The 14,511-nt window shown below is 33.2% G+C and overlaps 1 protein-coding gene across 2 annotated transcripts in view; it reads right to left on the bottom strand.

The window, feature by feature from the left end:
* The window catches only part of cd2ap (CD2-associated protein), a 102,033-nt gene that overhangs the window by 13,489 nt on the left and 74,033 nt on the right, over positions 1-14,511 (bottom strand). For both annotated transcript variants that reach the window (XM_056480828.1, XM_056480829.1), the window contains 6 exons: positions 14,364-14,400; positions 11,086-11,148; positions 7,890-8,043; positions 5,968-6,071; positions 3,452-3,564; positions 270-392 (listed from right to left, as the gene is read on the bottom strand). In XM_056480828.1, coding sequence (XP_056336803.1) covers positions 270-392; positions 3,452-3,564; positions 5,968-6,071; positions 7,890-8,043; positions 11,086-11,148; positions 14,364-14,400 — 594 coding nt within the window. The remainder of the gene's footprint in view (positions 1-269; positions 393-3,451; positions 3,565-5,967; positions 6,072-7,889; positions 8,044-11,085; positions 11,149-14,363; positions 14,401-14,511) is intronic.

Here is a 14,511-nt window from a genome sequence, read left to right as displayed (position 1 = left end):
AAAGATCGTAAACTCAAAATGTGGCTTTTGCATTTTTAAAGTATACTTTTATACATGTACAATAACCTGATTTACGGTTTTATACAATTATAACAAGTAAATCAAATAAAAAATATCTATTTTTTTTATTAATCGGAATAAATAAATAACTGGCTATAACTGATTATCGAAATAATCATTAGTTGCAGCCCTAAACGAGACAAAAACTCTAACCAGAAAACATTTTTTGCAGTGTGTGAAGGGTGTATTTGAAGTAAAGCTTCATTTACCTTAATTGAATTCTGTGTGGAAGGAGCAGGCGCAGGAGAAGGAGCAGGAGCAGGAGCAGGAGCGGTTTCAACTTCATCTATTTTCTCTGTTTTCTCAGCTTTCTCTCCAACATCCTTGCTTGGCTGTAAGGAATCATGGAAGGATGTTAGAAAAACAAGACAAGAAGAAAGTGCAAATAGTGCTACACTTAACACATGTCCCATCCAGACTTTCACAACTGAAGCATTTTTCAATCAAAACTAAAGCACTGCATGATCCCTCCATTTTGCCACGCTTTACATCTAAAGAAGGGTGTTTTCTTTAGAGGTATGATCTAAAAATATCTGCTTATGTTAGTTTAATGAGATTTGATAGATAATGGTTTTCTTAGCCTGCATATCTGCGGTTTTAAGCAGCGTGTGGAACTTTCTGTAAACTCTGAATAAACCAACACAACAATTCTGCCAACAAAGAAATGTAAACTCTATTTATATCTAAAGATTATACAACAGTTATGCAAGCCGCCTGCTTGATGTAGAGAACAGTGGATGCATTTTAATTAATATAACAACATTTTAATTAAACATGATGTCCTTATGTTTTTCTTCTACTAAACAAATGGGATTTAATTGAATTTAAATGAATGATTTGAAGTTAATGAAAACTAGTGCAATATGTTTATCTCCAGGTGATAGGAAGGCACTTAATGAGTGCGCTAAATAAAATGTACTTTTAATTAAATGTATTCGATCTTTTAAATTAATATTTTCTATATGATGCTATAATATATTTGTACATTATGGGATTGATGGGATCTCGGGCTACGAGATCTTGCAAGACTAAATCGCAACAAGATTTCTCGTCAATGTGAAAAGTTGTCTCATGATGTTATGATAAAGCGCAAGGGTGAATTTAGCAGTGAAGATTGGAGGCAGAAACGGATTTAAAAAGCAAATCAAGTGTAGTGTCTGTCTGTCTGCAGACTGCAAGACAATGTTTGCATACCATTTACAGGATACAATTCATTAAAACAGAAGTAAAATAACATTCATTAAAATTTTATTTTAAAAAGCACCTAAAGAGTTTTGCATTTTGTGATTTTTTTAGTTGATTAAAAGACTATTTTCCATTCATATATTTCATTATTAAGGATTTCAAAAGATAGTAAAAAAATGTGTTCTCGTGAACCCAATCTAGTGTCTTGTCTTGTGGAGAAAGCATCTACTCACACCCCTATTGTGCATATATATTAGATTAGTCAGCACCCATAGATATATACACTAAATATAACATACGGACCCTGAGCATGCATCAATAGCGCCGCCACATTTGTACAGGGCTCCCAAGACAAAAGTCATTCAACCGCACTAGTCAAGACAGTGTGCCAATGTGAATATGCTGGACTTTAGCAGTGTGTAGGGGTGTAGTAAAGAGCAAACAAAGAAAACAAAGCTTAAAGGCATTTCATAGGTAAGGTTTAGTTTTTTACGTTTTTGTATGTTATGAACTTTTGTGCTCAACAAGTAACTTTATTGATGGTAATACAGTCACATACTGCATTTAACATAAGGCAAAGTAGCATCAACTTGCACTAAATACTAGGCTTATACTAGGCTGGGCACTAAATACTAGGCTAAGTGAGGTAGAATAATACATTTCCATGCACATAAACACATGCTCTTTGTCAGCAATGCCCGTGCAGTCACTTAACCATCAATGTAGAAAATTGATATAAAATTAAAATTTTTGTAATTTAAACATATATTTGCATACTGACCACCGGGAAAACTCCCGATCATAGATATATGCCTATATGTGTATATCTCTGGCACTACATGGCCAAAGTCCTCCCCTCCACATTCATTTCAAAGGAGCGCTACCGTGTACTAAAATGGCGGCTCTTTTGACGCATTCCTTCCAAAAGACAACAACAGGGTAGGAGACATCTAATGTAAATATCTATGGTCAGTAACAAGATAAATCTGGAGCTAATCTAACAAAATAACTTATGAAAACGGTCCAAAAATAAGTACACCCAAATTATATGTTAGAGAAAAATATTAAATAACAATTTAAAAAAAAAAAAAGAAAAATCAAGAGAAACTAAAATATATCAAATTTAGTAATTTTTTTTTTTTGCAATATTTCACTTGAATTTAAATGTATTATCTTTCGATTTCTGAAGATGTTCAGTGACTAAAATATGATTTTAATAAATATATCTGTTCAATAAATCTGTTTTGTTCAAATGTACCAAAATATAATACCTATATTCACAGAGAAATAGATACAAATATTTATTATCAAAATGGAATGTACTCATTTATTCTGAGCACAGTATTTAAATAATGCATTTTCATTTTAATATTTTAGCATTAAAAGGCAAAATTCACCCAAAAACTAAAATCCTCTCATTATTTACTCAGACTTATTCCAAAGCCATTTGAGTTTCTTTATTTTGTCAAAAACAAAAGTATTCTGAAGAATGTTGGAAACCAACCATTGACTAACATGGTGTCTTTTTCCTCTACTATGGAGTTTAATGGCAAACAGTTATCAAAATTATTCAAAATATATATGTTTTCTGTTCAACAGAAAAAAGAAACTTGTAAAGGTTTAGACACATCTGAGTAAGACTGCACAACATATCGTTTCAGCATTGAAATCACAATGTGATAATTCACAATAGTCACATAGTAGATAAAAGCAATGTTAAGTGTGTATTATAATTTATCATTTTAATGAGTTTTTGAGGCCTGTGACTATAATGATTTTAAAAGCATTGAGGCATAAAAAAATGTTACCATTTGTAACTTTAATGATGATTAATCTTATTGAATTTTTATTATTATGCAATTACTGTCCCTGAATACCGTTAAGACTCGGAAAACGATAAAACATTTGAATATGGGATCATTTTAATTATTATTATTTTCTAAATTGTATTGATCTATGCTTGAAATCTTTATGCTTTCAACAGAATCGTCCCAATCAGTCTAAAATTATTCATTCTATCCAAATAGAGATATTCAAGTCATCTGGTGAAATTGTATTCATATCAAAGAATAACAAAATATCGCAATGTTAGATTTTTTTCAATACTGTGCAGCCCTACACCTGAGGTTGAGTAAATGTTTATTTTTTTGGTGAACAATTATGGTAAACAAAGATCACTGCTCAAGCTGAAGAAAAGTCTACTCACGGAGTGGCCTCTATGAGCAGGCGGTCTTTTCCCAGGCATCTTTGGTCGCTGTGCGGTTGGGTGGCTTAACTTCTCAGTGGAAGAGGAGACATCATCAAAACTCATGAGATTAACTAATGGGGAAACAAAAGGCACACAAAAAAAAGTGTCAAACATGGTTCATCTTAGTTTTAGTTGTTATATAAAGTATATATTTTTTGATGTTATACATGCTGATTTAGAAGTCAAATGAGGTAAGTAAGTTTCCATCATGTCCAAATCAAAACCCAACAAAGCAGGAAATTACAATTCATGACTGAATGATGCGTATAAAGATTGTGTCAGTCTTTGAAAAATGATCAATCGCTCATCTGGGAATGGCTTGTCAGTTGCAAATCACAAAATCTGGCATTTAAAATTTGACAAATTTTTTTAATATGCCAATAATTACCTACCAAAAGATCATTTTATCCCATTGGCCACTCTACTTCAGATATAAGAGACAGACAACACAATAAACCACCAAAAAGTAAAAAAGTGCCCATAAAACAAAGTGAAAAGAGGTCTCGTATGTTATCCTACATCCAGAAATGGCATAACCTGACATCAGAATTTCCTCTTTGCAAAGTTGGCAGAAAAGAAAAGAAAAGAAAATCAGATCACTAATGCAAAAATATGCTCATGACCTTTCAGAACAATGCAATTACAACAGCTTTAACGCTATACTTCACAGTCAACATTGGTCTAAGGCTGTATATCCTGTAACAGAAAAAGAACCCTCAAGATTCTGCTTTCTTAAATTTAAGACACTATTCAGTTCAGACACTATTTTTCCTCTATCAAAACCTTTTTGTCTTCAAGCTAACATTCAAGGTTTTTAACATGTAATCAGTAAGAACTGATTTAAAACATACGTCAATGCCTTAATTGAAAATTCTTATCAGAATAAGCTTGAGCTCATAGATTAGTTGTGCCAGTTAAACAGTTATCAATCAGTTAAACGGATTTTAATTACTTGGCAAAGATTACAATAGCTTATCCAATGGCAAAAACAGCTACCTGAAACAAAAAATCCAAACTGGCCTTGTTTCCAGAAGGCATTAACATGTTTTGATCACAAGTAGTCAACGGAGATGGTTATTGCTTTCAACTGGCAATAGAATGCATCCCTTGCGATTTCATTTCGAGACCCGTCACTCTATGTGAACACAAAGTGGGGCTCACAAGTAAGTACCCCCTACTCAATATTCTTAAATTGTAGGTACATCAACAAACTGTACTGAAAAATAGTCTCAGCAAAATCCAGTTCATGCAGACGTAAAAAAATTAGCAAAAGACGTAAGATGTGATGCAAGTCTCACATGTCCATCAAGTGAACATTTACATAGGAAAAGTAGAAAAGTATTGAATGGAAAAATGTTCTCTGTGTGAACGGCCTTTCAGCTTGATCTTTTATAAATATCTTAATACATCTTAATATAAATACACATATAAAAAGCAGCATAATAGATAATAGTTAAGAGTGTGTAATTAATTATAAAGAAAGGCAAAGCAAGGTGTTTGTAATAATAATAATAATAATAATAATAATAATAATAATAATATTAATAATAATAATAATAATAATAATAATAATAATAATAATAATAATAATAATAATAATAATAATAATAATAATAATAATAATAAGAGTAGAAACCAGAGCAGAAAGTGTTATTAATAGAAGGTTGGCATTGGTATTTTTAAATAGCGGACTGGTTCTGGTATAGTATTAACCAGTTTTTGGCTTAATGGGAACAGGTTCACACTCGGATTTTCTTCGTGAGAGAGGAACGTCTCCATTTTGCCTTTGGAGATCATAAGCAAATATTAGAAATGATTTTCTGCACCATTTACAGGCATTATGATCCTAAATTCTTTTCCAGTATATATATATTCTGGATATACAATCCAGTATATATATCCAAGTATATATACAATAATTGTATATAATAATAATAATAATAATAATAATAATAATAATAATAATAATAATAAGAGTAGAAACCAGAGCAGAAAGTGTTATTAATAGAAGGTTGGCATTGGTATTTTTAAATAGCGGACTGGTTCTGGTATAGTATTAACCATGAGACAGTGGTGACAAATAGACTGAAGTGTGCAAGAAATCATGGAGATGACTGAAGCTTTAGCACAGGACAAAAGAGCTCTTTCCCATTCTCCTCTGGGGCTGAGCCACCTGCTCTAGAGATCTGAACAATCATCCTCAGTGCAGGATGAGTAATCCTGCTTTGGGCAAGAGATTCGTGGTTTTAATCCACAAACAGAGTCACACTTTGACTAGAAGTTAAGCCATTTCAAACACTAGCATTATGGCCTCTATGATAGTCACATGTTTATAAATATAATAGCAAAACTAAACGACTACCTTTGTTGTTTTTAACCTGTTATTGCATGTATGAAGTGTGGTTTGAGGTTATTTTAGCAGCTAAACAGCTCTGTGTAATAACAATAAGAATAAACAGTAAAGAATGACTTACCGGTTTCTGAACTCTTTTCACCAATATCCACAACAGTTTTTGGCTTGATGGGAACAGGTTCACACTCGGATTTTCTTCGTGAGAGAGGAACGTCTCCATTTTGCCTGTGGAGATGATAAGCAAATATTAGAAATGTTTTTCTGCAACATTTACAGGCATTAAATTCTTTTCCAGTATATATAATATCTAAAATAAAAATAAACTTTGTATAAAATATATAAAGAGATCACTTAGTAGTCTTTTGATCTACTGGATTTATCAGATATGGTTTTAAATAAAATGTTGCTTTTGCTTTATTCTATAAAGTTCAAGTAACATTTCTTCCAAATGTCAAATAAAATCACATGTATATACGTATTAACAGCCTAAATTGAGCTCAGGTACATTCTGTTTCCACTGATCATTCTTGAGATGTTTCAGCAGCCTAACTAGAATTCACCTGTGGTAAACTCAGTTGACTGGACATGATTTGAAAAGGCCTACACCTGTCTATATAAGGTCCCAGGGTTGACATTGCATGTCAAAGCACAAACCAAGCATGTTTGGAACCACCAGGGCTCTTCCTAGAGCTGGCTGGGGAACTAAGCGGAGTTATCCGGGGAGAAGAACCTTAGTCAGTAAGGTGATTAATAACCCGATGGTCACTCTGTCTGAGCTCCAGCGTTCTTCTGTGGAGAGAGGAGAACCTTACAGGACGAGAACCAGCTGTGCAGCAATCCACCAATCAGGCCTGTATGGTAGTGTGGCCAGACATAAGCCACTACCCACCTGGAATTTGCCACAAGGCATCTGAAGGACTCTCAGACTATAAGAAACAAAATTCTCTGGTCTGATGAGACGAAAATTGAACTCTTTGGAGTGAATGCTAGGCGTTACATTCGGAGAAAACCAGGCACCGCTCATCACCAGGCTAATACTATTCCTACAGTGAAGCATGGTGGTGGCAGCATCATGCTGTGGGGATGCTTTTCAGCAGCAGAAACTGGAAGACTACTCAGGATAGAGGAAAAGATGAATGCAGCAATGTACAGAGACATCCTGAATGACAACCTACTTCACAGTGCTCTTGACGTCAGGCTGGGGTGACGGTTCATCTTCCAGCAAGACAATGACCCAAAGAGCACCACCAAAATATTAATGGAGTGGCTTCACAACAACTCTGTGAATTTCCTTGACTGGCCCAGCCAGAGCTCAGACCTAAAACCTACTGAACATCTCTGGAGAGATCTGAAAATGGCTGTACACCGTCGCTTTCCATCCAACTTGTGAATACTCATGTACATGTGCTTTTTCAGGTTTTTATATGTACTAAATTTGCAACACAGTTTTTCACATTGTCATTATGGGCTACTGTGTGTAAAATTTTGGAATAAGGCTGAAACATAAAAAATTGTGAAAAAAGTGAAGCGCTACGAATACTTTCTGGATGCACTGTATGTACAGCTGAAGTATTTCCCAAGATGTTTAACAGAGTTAAGTTTTTTTAACACATTATTAAGCAAAATTGTTTTAATAACTAATTTCTAATAACTAATTTACTTAACTAGGTAATTATGTTAATTAGGCATGATAGGATAATTAGGCAAGTTTTATACTAGTTTATTCTGTAGACAATCGAGAGAAAAAATCTTAAAGTATAATACATAACACATAATTAATTAAAATGTAGAATATTGACTTTAAACTAGATAAAAAAATAAATAATTGCTTGTGTTCCAGCTCAAAAAAAAAGACTTTCCCCAGACGAAAAAGAAATATTATAGCAAATACTCTGCTCTGTTATGTTCTCTTTTTATGTTCTCTCTGTATTTTTTAAAATATATATTTAATATAAAATATATTGACTCTGAATATACTGAATCTTACATTAAGTGTGCTACTACAATTTAAACATAACTGAAGATAAAGCATATGACACCAACACTTGCTTGCCGACTGGTGATGGAGTAAGAGGCAAGTCAGGCCGTTTGGTGTGGTATGAAGGACGCAGGAGGCCCTTGTTTGGAGGCACAGGTTTCTTCGGGGGCACGATGGGGCCTGCAGGTTTGGCAGGTTTCTCTGGCAAGGGCTTGACAACTTTAGGAAGTTAAAAAAGACACAAAAACACATGTTTGAGACTAATAAATTATTTTACTAAAACACACAAAGTGACTCATGAACAACACTCTTCTAATTTGCAGTATTAATCCACAGATAATTATCTAGATGTTAGATATTTACAGAGCAATGAAATGGACAGCATGTTTTTAAGCCATGTGATGCATCTAAAGTACTGAACTTTCACTAGCGTCATTTATGTATGTTACACAAGTAGGTCAGGTGAGATTTTGGCAGGATGTTTGCTTCACATAGATCTGCTTCAATATTCTTAATTTGATGCATTATAATCAATATTATTAACATTTACTAATCAACTCGTGTTCAGACAATTCTATGTTCCAACACTTGCTGTAAAACAGCAAGACTTTATCTGAAGAACATGAAGGCCTGCTTTTTAAACACAACAGAGCTGATCTGATATATGTTTCAGTGAGTGACATTAAAATAATAAGCAGGAAGTCTTTGATGCAAATGCAATAGCTGATACTGTTGAGCGAGGCTGTTGGTCACAATGCGAAACACTTTTTCTGATAATAAAAACGTATACAAAGTACTTCATTAATGACCGTAAACACTCCTAAAGAGATTGACCATCTCCATCTTTTTCGCTATTTGATTTTAGCTTTGTAAAAAGGAAAGCAAATAATGCTGCTTTAGTTTCATTACAGGTTTATTTTCGTACATAATTCAAGTTAGGTTTTTAATTTTCAGCTATAATGTCTATTGATGCATTGCATTACTAAAATACTAATATTGGAAATGCTGGACCCAGACTACGGCATTTAATAAACATTAATAATCAATAATAGACCCCAAAACTTCCTCTGTTGATAATCAGCTGTATTCAATTTTAGATTTTTACAATTTATAACATTATTAAAATGTTCCACATTTTTGGATGGGCAAGATTTTGTCTTTTTTTTCTGTTTAGGGAAAGTCTGAAATATATAATTTAGACAAATAGAATTGACAACACATAAATATTGTGAAATCATGTAATTTAAAATAGCGTTTTAAACATTTTTAAATATATTTTGTTCATGCAAAGTACAATTTTGATTACTTTTGCTTCAGAAATCAATCTACCATTCATACAGTTGAAGTCAGAATTATTAGCCCCCCTGTTTATTTTTTTCTCCAATTTCTGTTTACAGAAAAAAAAAAAAATTCTAACACATTTCTTAACATAACAGTTTTAATAACTCATTTATAATAACTGATTTATTTAATCTTTGCCATGATGACAGTAAATAATATTTGACTAGATATTTTTCAAGACACTTCTATACAGCTTAAAGTTATATTTAAAGGCTTAACTAGGTTAATTAGGTTAACTAGCCAGGTTAGGGTAATTAGGCAAGTTATTGTATAGTGATGATTTGTTCTGTAGACCAGTGTTTCCCAACCCTGTTCCTGAAGGCACACCAACAGTCCACATTTTCAACCTCTCCCTAATCAAACACACCTGAATCATCTTATCATAACATCAGAAGAGACTCCAAAACCTTAAGTTAATGGGTCAGATAACGGAGACATCCAAAATATGTACTGTTGGTGTGCCTCCAGGAACAGGGTTGGGAATCACTGCTGTAGACTATCGGAAAAATATATAGCTTAAAGGGGCTAATAATTTTGACCTTAAAATGTTTTTAAAAAAAATAATAACTGCTTTTATTTTATACGTAATAAAACAAATAATACTTTCTCCAGAAGAAAAAACATTATCAGACATACTGTGAAAATTTCCTTGCTCTGTTTAACATAAATTTGGACGTTTTTTTTTTTATTAAAGGGGGCCTAATAATTCTGACTTCAACTGTATGTCACACTTTTTTCAGCAATGTTAAAAACAGTAATACTTCTTTATATTTATGTAGAAACCAATACATTTTATGACTCTGATAATAATAATAATAATAATAATAATAATAATAGCCTTTTGAAGGTGGCAGGCAAGATCATTGGTTTGAATCAAGCTAGTCCAATGGTAATTTACTGTAATTATGTTTTAAAGAGAGCTCAGGGTACCTCATGCACCCCGGATCACCCATTGTATTCTGTGCTTCAGCTGCTGCCATCAGGACGTCGTTTTAGAGTTTTGCAGGACAAATATAATTAAAAATTATTTTATAATTTTAGCCATTAGGTTATTACATGAGTGCAGCGTGAGGGAGATGCACCTAAAAAATGATGTATTGTATGTTTTGTGGTAATATTTTGTTAATGTGTACATGGAACTTCGCCTGTGTTACGGCACCTTGCTGCAATTTTAGTTAACCTAAACGGGATATTAAAGTTGAGTCTGAGTTTGATAGAGAAAAACAAAACAAATAGTATTTCTTTAAAAAATATATATAATAATAATAATAATAATTTTATTCTGTGACATTAAGTCAGTTTCTTCAATCAATACAGTATATTTCTTCCTTTCTGACATTAATTATATAACATTAAATAAATAATATTTTTTAAATATATATTCATATATATTATATATATATATATATTTTCATGACACTCATGATTCCTGTACAGAAATGTTCAAATTGAAAGTAACAACAATAACCTCCTCCCATTTTTAAAATGTAAAACATCGAATTAAACTAATAAACAATTCAAAACAAATTTAATCACATGATCAACTAAAGGGTCTACCATACAAGTGTCTCTCTTGTATTGCACATGCACATCTTTTGTATTGGTAATATTTTTTACAATCTAATGCAGTTAATTATTAAAAATAAAGTGGCTTTAAAATCATTGATTGAATTTATGTGAAAAAAAGCATGAAATATTTTCTGAAGCAGTTACATGATCTCTTAAAATCTGTCATAGGGATGAATTAATTTATATTTAAATAAATGACCAAATGGTGTTTTTGGGGTACATCAAAACTAGACATTCATACAAAGGACTATGCTTTCACACAGCCATTTTATACTTTTTTTAATTAAAGGCGTGTGAAACCGCAGTCTGCATGTAAAATGTGTGGCATGCAACTGGACAGCGAACCCTTACCTTTATCTTCCGGCCGTGGCTGCGGTTGCTTCTTGTCCACACTTGGAGTCTCTGGTTTCAGGACTGAAAAACGAAGCATATTGTCCGAGTTAACGATCAGTTTTTAAGCTACTACCCTGCAGATTGAGTCTCTAGAAACTACATAAAAAAAGAACAACAGCTTCTGAAACAGAGGTTTGAAGACAATAGGAAGCATACAGTCTATGACTTGCATTTCCTGTGTGGGCTGGAGACACCGACCAAATCTTTGCAACCTTCTGCAAGCTTTCTAAAAAGCAATTGGGATGATGCGGTCTACTTTGATGCATAACAACATCCGCTTTTTTTTGTTAAGATTGTTTTGTAGAGCTGTGAGGACTGGCTGGCTGTTATAGCTGTATTATCAGACTTCATATCTGAACAGACAGATTAGATTATTTTTATCTTTGCCACTCTAAAGTAAGTCAACTGCAAGATGCTGCATTATTCTAACAGACCGTTTATACAGATGATTGGTCTTGATAGACTGGATTTCTATTCAATCTACTAATCACAATATACTTATACTCATTTAAATCGTTTTATTATGCATGTATGTAAAGTCTGTTCATGTTCAATTGCATGAAAATAATATTTAAAATAAAAATGAAAACATGTTAAGACATCAATTAACATATTAATGCGTATAATCAGTTATCAGTTATGTTTGTATATTTGTATATGTATATATAATTCCCAGTCAATCTTAGCAGACTGGACTTTGACCAAACAAAGCAGAGTATACTTTTGGAAAGGAAGAGCTAAGGAAGAAAAAAAACCCAGATAAAACTTTTATTAATAAATATAACAAATCCAATACTGTATTTAACAGTTGCCTATATATATATATATTTAAAAATAATCAATTTCTTTAAGACAAATAGGACAAATAGAGGTAATCATAGCAGTGTTGATATACAGCTATGAGTGAGAGAGTGAGTTTGTTGCCATGCTAGCTTCTTTGTGGTAAAAACAGATACAACATTTACTAAAAACACTTTTATATAATAAGTTAATTAAGTTAAATTTATGCCAGTAAAAAAACACCAACAATAAACAATACATATAATAAGACAAAAATCTAAAGCAGTTTAAGATTTACTTTTGATAAATATTAGACCACTTTTGAAAGATTTATTTTTAAAGGTGCAATATGCAAGTTTGACACCCAGTGGTTAAACTAGATATTACACGCCTGGTTCAAAACACAATAGTATCTGGATGCAGTCTTTATGATGCAAGCTGAGATTGCTTCACTCTGCAATGCAATGTCAGACACAATGCACTCAAATGGAGCGAGTGACGTCACTGTGAGGGGTAGGGTTAGGAATGGGGTTAAGTGAGCCCATTAAACAGCATTGGATGCAGCTCAGATTGCACTGCACCGAGTCTGCAGCCAAACCCCTCTCAAAACACATGCAAGTGCAGGTTGCCAGATTGACAGCATCAACAAAAGTCTGCCTAACTATCGAGCATAAAGACTGATTTAAGTCATGTTCTAAATAAAACCAAAGACACCAAATAGAAGGAATATTTTCCATATTAAAATGAGTTTTTGTCCTTAATTTATATTGTAGCAACGGCTTCCTTTTCTTGCAGCTGAACAACAGGATAAACTAACAACGGTCACCTCAGGTACACCTCATGTCTTTTATTCAGTGTTAAATGCTAATGATGTGTGTGTGAAGGTCATTTTAAATGTTATACTACTGAAAGCAGCAGCAGATAGTTTACATTAGATCTTGAAAAAAAAATAAACCAGTTGAAATTAAACTTTAGAACTGTGACTCAGTGCAAAGCCAACACATGTCAGTGATTCAGCATGTACATTTAAAAATATTACAGTGCTTTAATATGTATTAATTAGATTTTAAACCTTACCACTTCGCTGAAGTGCAGTGAGTGCACTATTCTGTGCTTCTGAATGGCTGTATTTACATTTCTGTTGTGTTTCATCTGGTGCAAACAGCCAAATTGCTGTTGTTAAGACACAAGGTTACAATGTAATCTGCTCAACTAACGTTTACATTCATAATATTTATATTATTTGCTAAGTAATAGCCACCTCATGTGGAACTCTGAATCTGCGTCTCATTTTGCAGGTCGCTACTGTCCACCGGAGGTCGCATTTTGGTTGCAGAAACATGCTTTCAGAGCATTTCTGACTGAATGAATAAAATACGTGGTTTTCCATCAAGGCAACCTGGGGTGCTGAAATATAATTGGCTAAATAGGTCATTGGGCAGGTTAAAAGCACCAAAACAAAGACAGCCGTTCCAGCACGTAACGCACATTTTTAAAGCAGAATATCTGACTTTAGAATTGTTTTTCAGATAAACAAGAATGTTCACTTAGCATGTTTCTTAAACATCTGCAAACATATTATGGTATTTTTACGCTTTAGAAGAGTCAAAAACTTGCATACAGCACCTTTAAATACTCACTGCTTTAAATGTGATAATGACTTTATACAACAGTTCAAAGGCATAAGTGTGTAAATAAAAATAAAAATCAACCACAGAGTCTCAAAAACACTTTCTTCCAATATGATTTCCTTGGCAACTATCTAAAATAAAACGCATTAAATGTGTTTTATTACATTTCATTTTCTTATTTAATGTGCTTCAAGGCTTTAAATAAATATAATAACCTATGATAGGGTCAGAAAATGATTTTCAAAATCTTGTCAAAAAAATTAGCAAACCATGAAGACCATTTGGTTAGTATGGCTTAAGCTAAAATTAATCATGACTACCAAATAAATGTCAAAGTGATTTTCAACATGCTGCTGCGAATGTGTGGGCAGCCATGCTTTTGTGTTCAACGCAACCATTTAATGTGTCAATTTAGCAGGCATCACCTCTAATCTTCTGAGAATACACCACTGTGCTTCTCAGAAAACAGCAGCTCAAATCAACATGCCATATGAATCACACATACCAATGCAGATATACTGGAATGCTTCTTCAAGTACCAATAGGTAGTCAAGACCCATCAGACCCATCCCAATCAAACATCATCAGCTAGTATAAGGGGCAAACAAATCCCGCTAAAATGTTTGACAATGATGAGCTTTAAGCTCATCACAGGCAGTAATCACTATGATTGCAATAGCTTCACATACGATGACCTCAGAGATGACAGTTTAAGCTTCTATACACTTCAATCTCACTACAACTTGGAATAAAATGGTAAGATTAAAGTGAAGTTCCTGCAATCAGTGTGGAGTAAAACTAAGTGTTGAAGATGTGTTTGCATACCTGTGCTTTTGGATGGTGGAGGCGGCTTCTTTGGTCTCTGTAGAGGAAAAAAAACATGATATGAGAATAAATGAAAAGGTCCTACTTAATAATAAGCGGCCTCAACTATGTTTACATTAAAATAACCATTAATTATCCATTTGGTACA

This window comes from Danio aesculapii, chromosome 20, assembly GCF_903798145.1.
Source record: "Danio aesculapii chromosome 20, fDanAes4.1, whole genome shotgun sequence".
In the NCBI taxonomy this organism is placed as follows: domain Eukaryota; kingdom Metazoa; phylum Chordata; class Actinopteri; order Cypriniformes; family Danionidae; genus Danio; species Danio aesculapii.
Note: the sequence above shows the minus strand (reverse complement) of the source record. Positions and strands in the feature narration are given on the sequence as shown.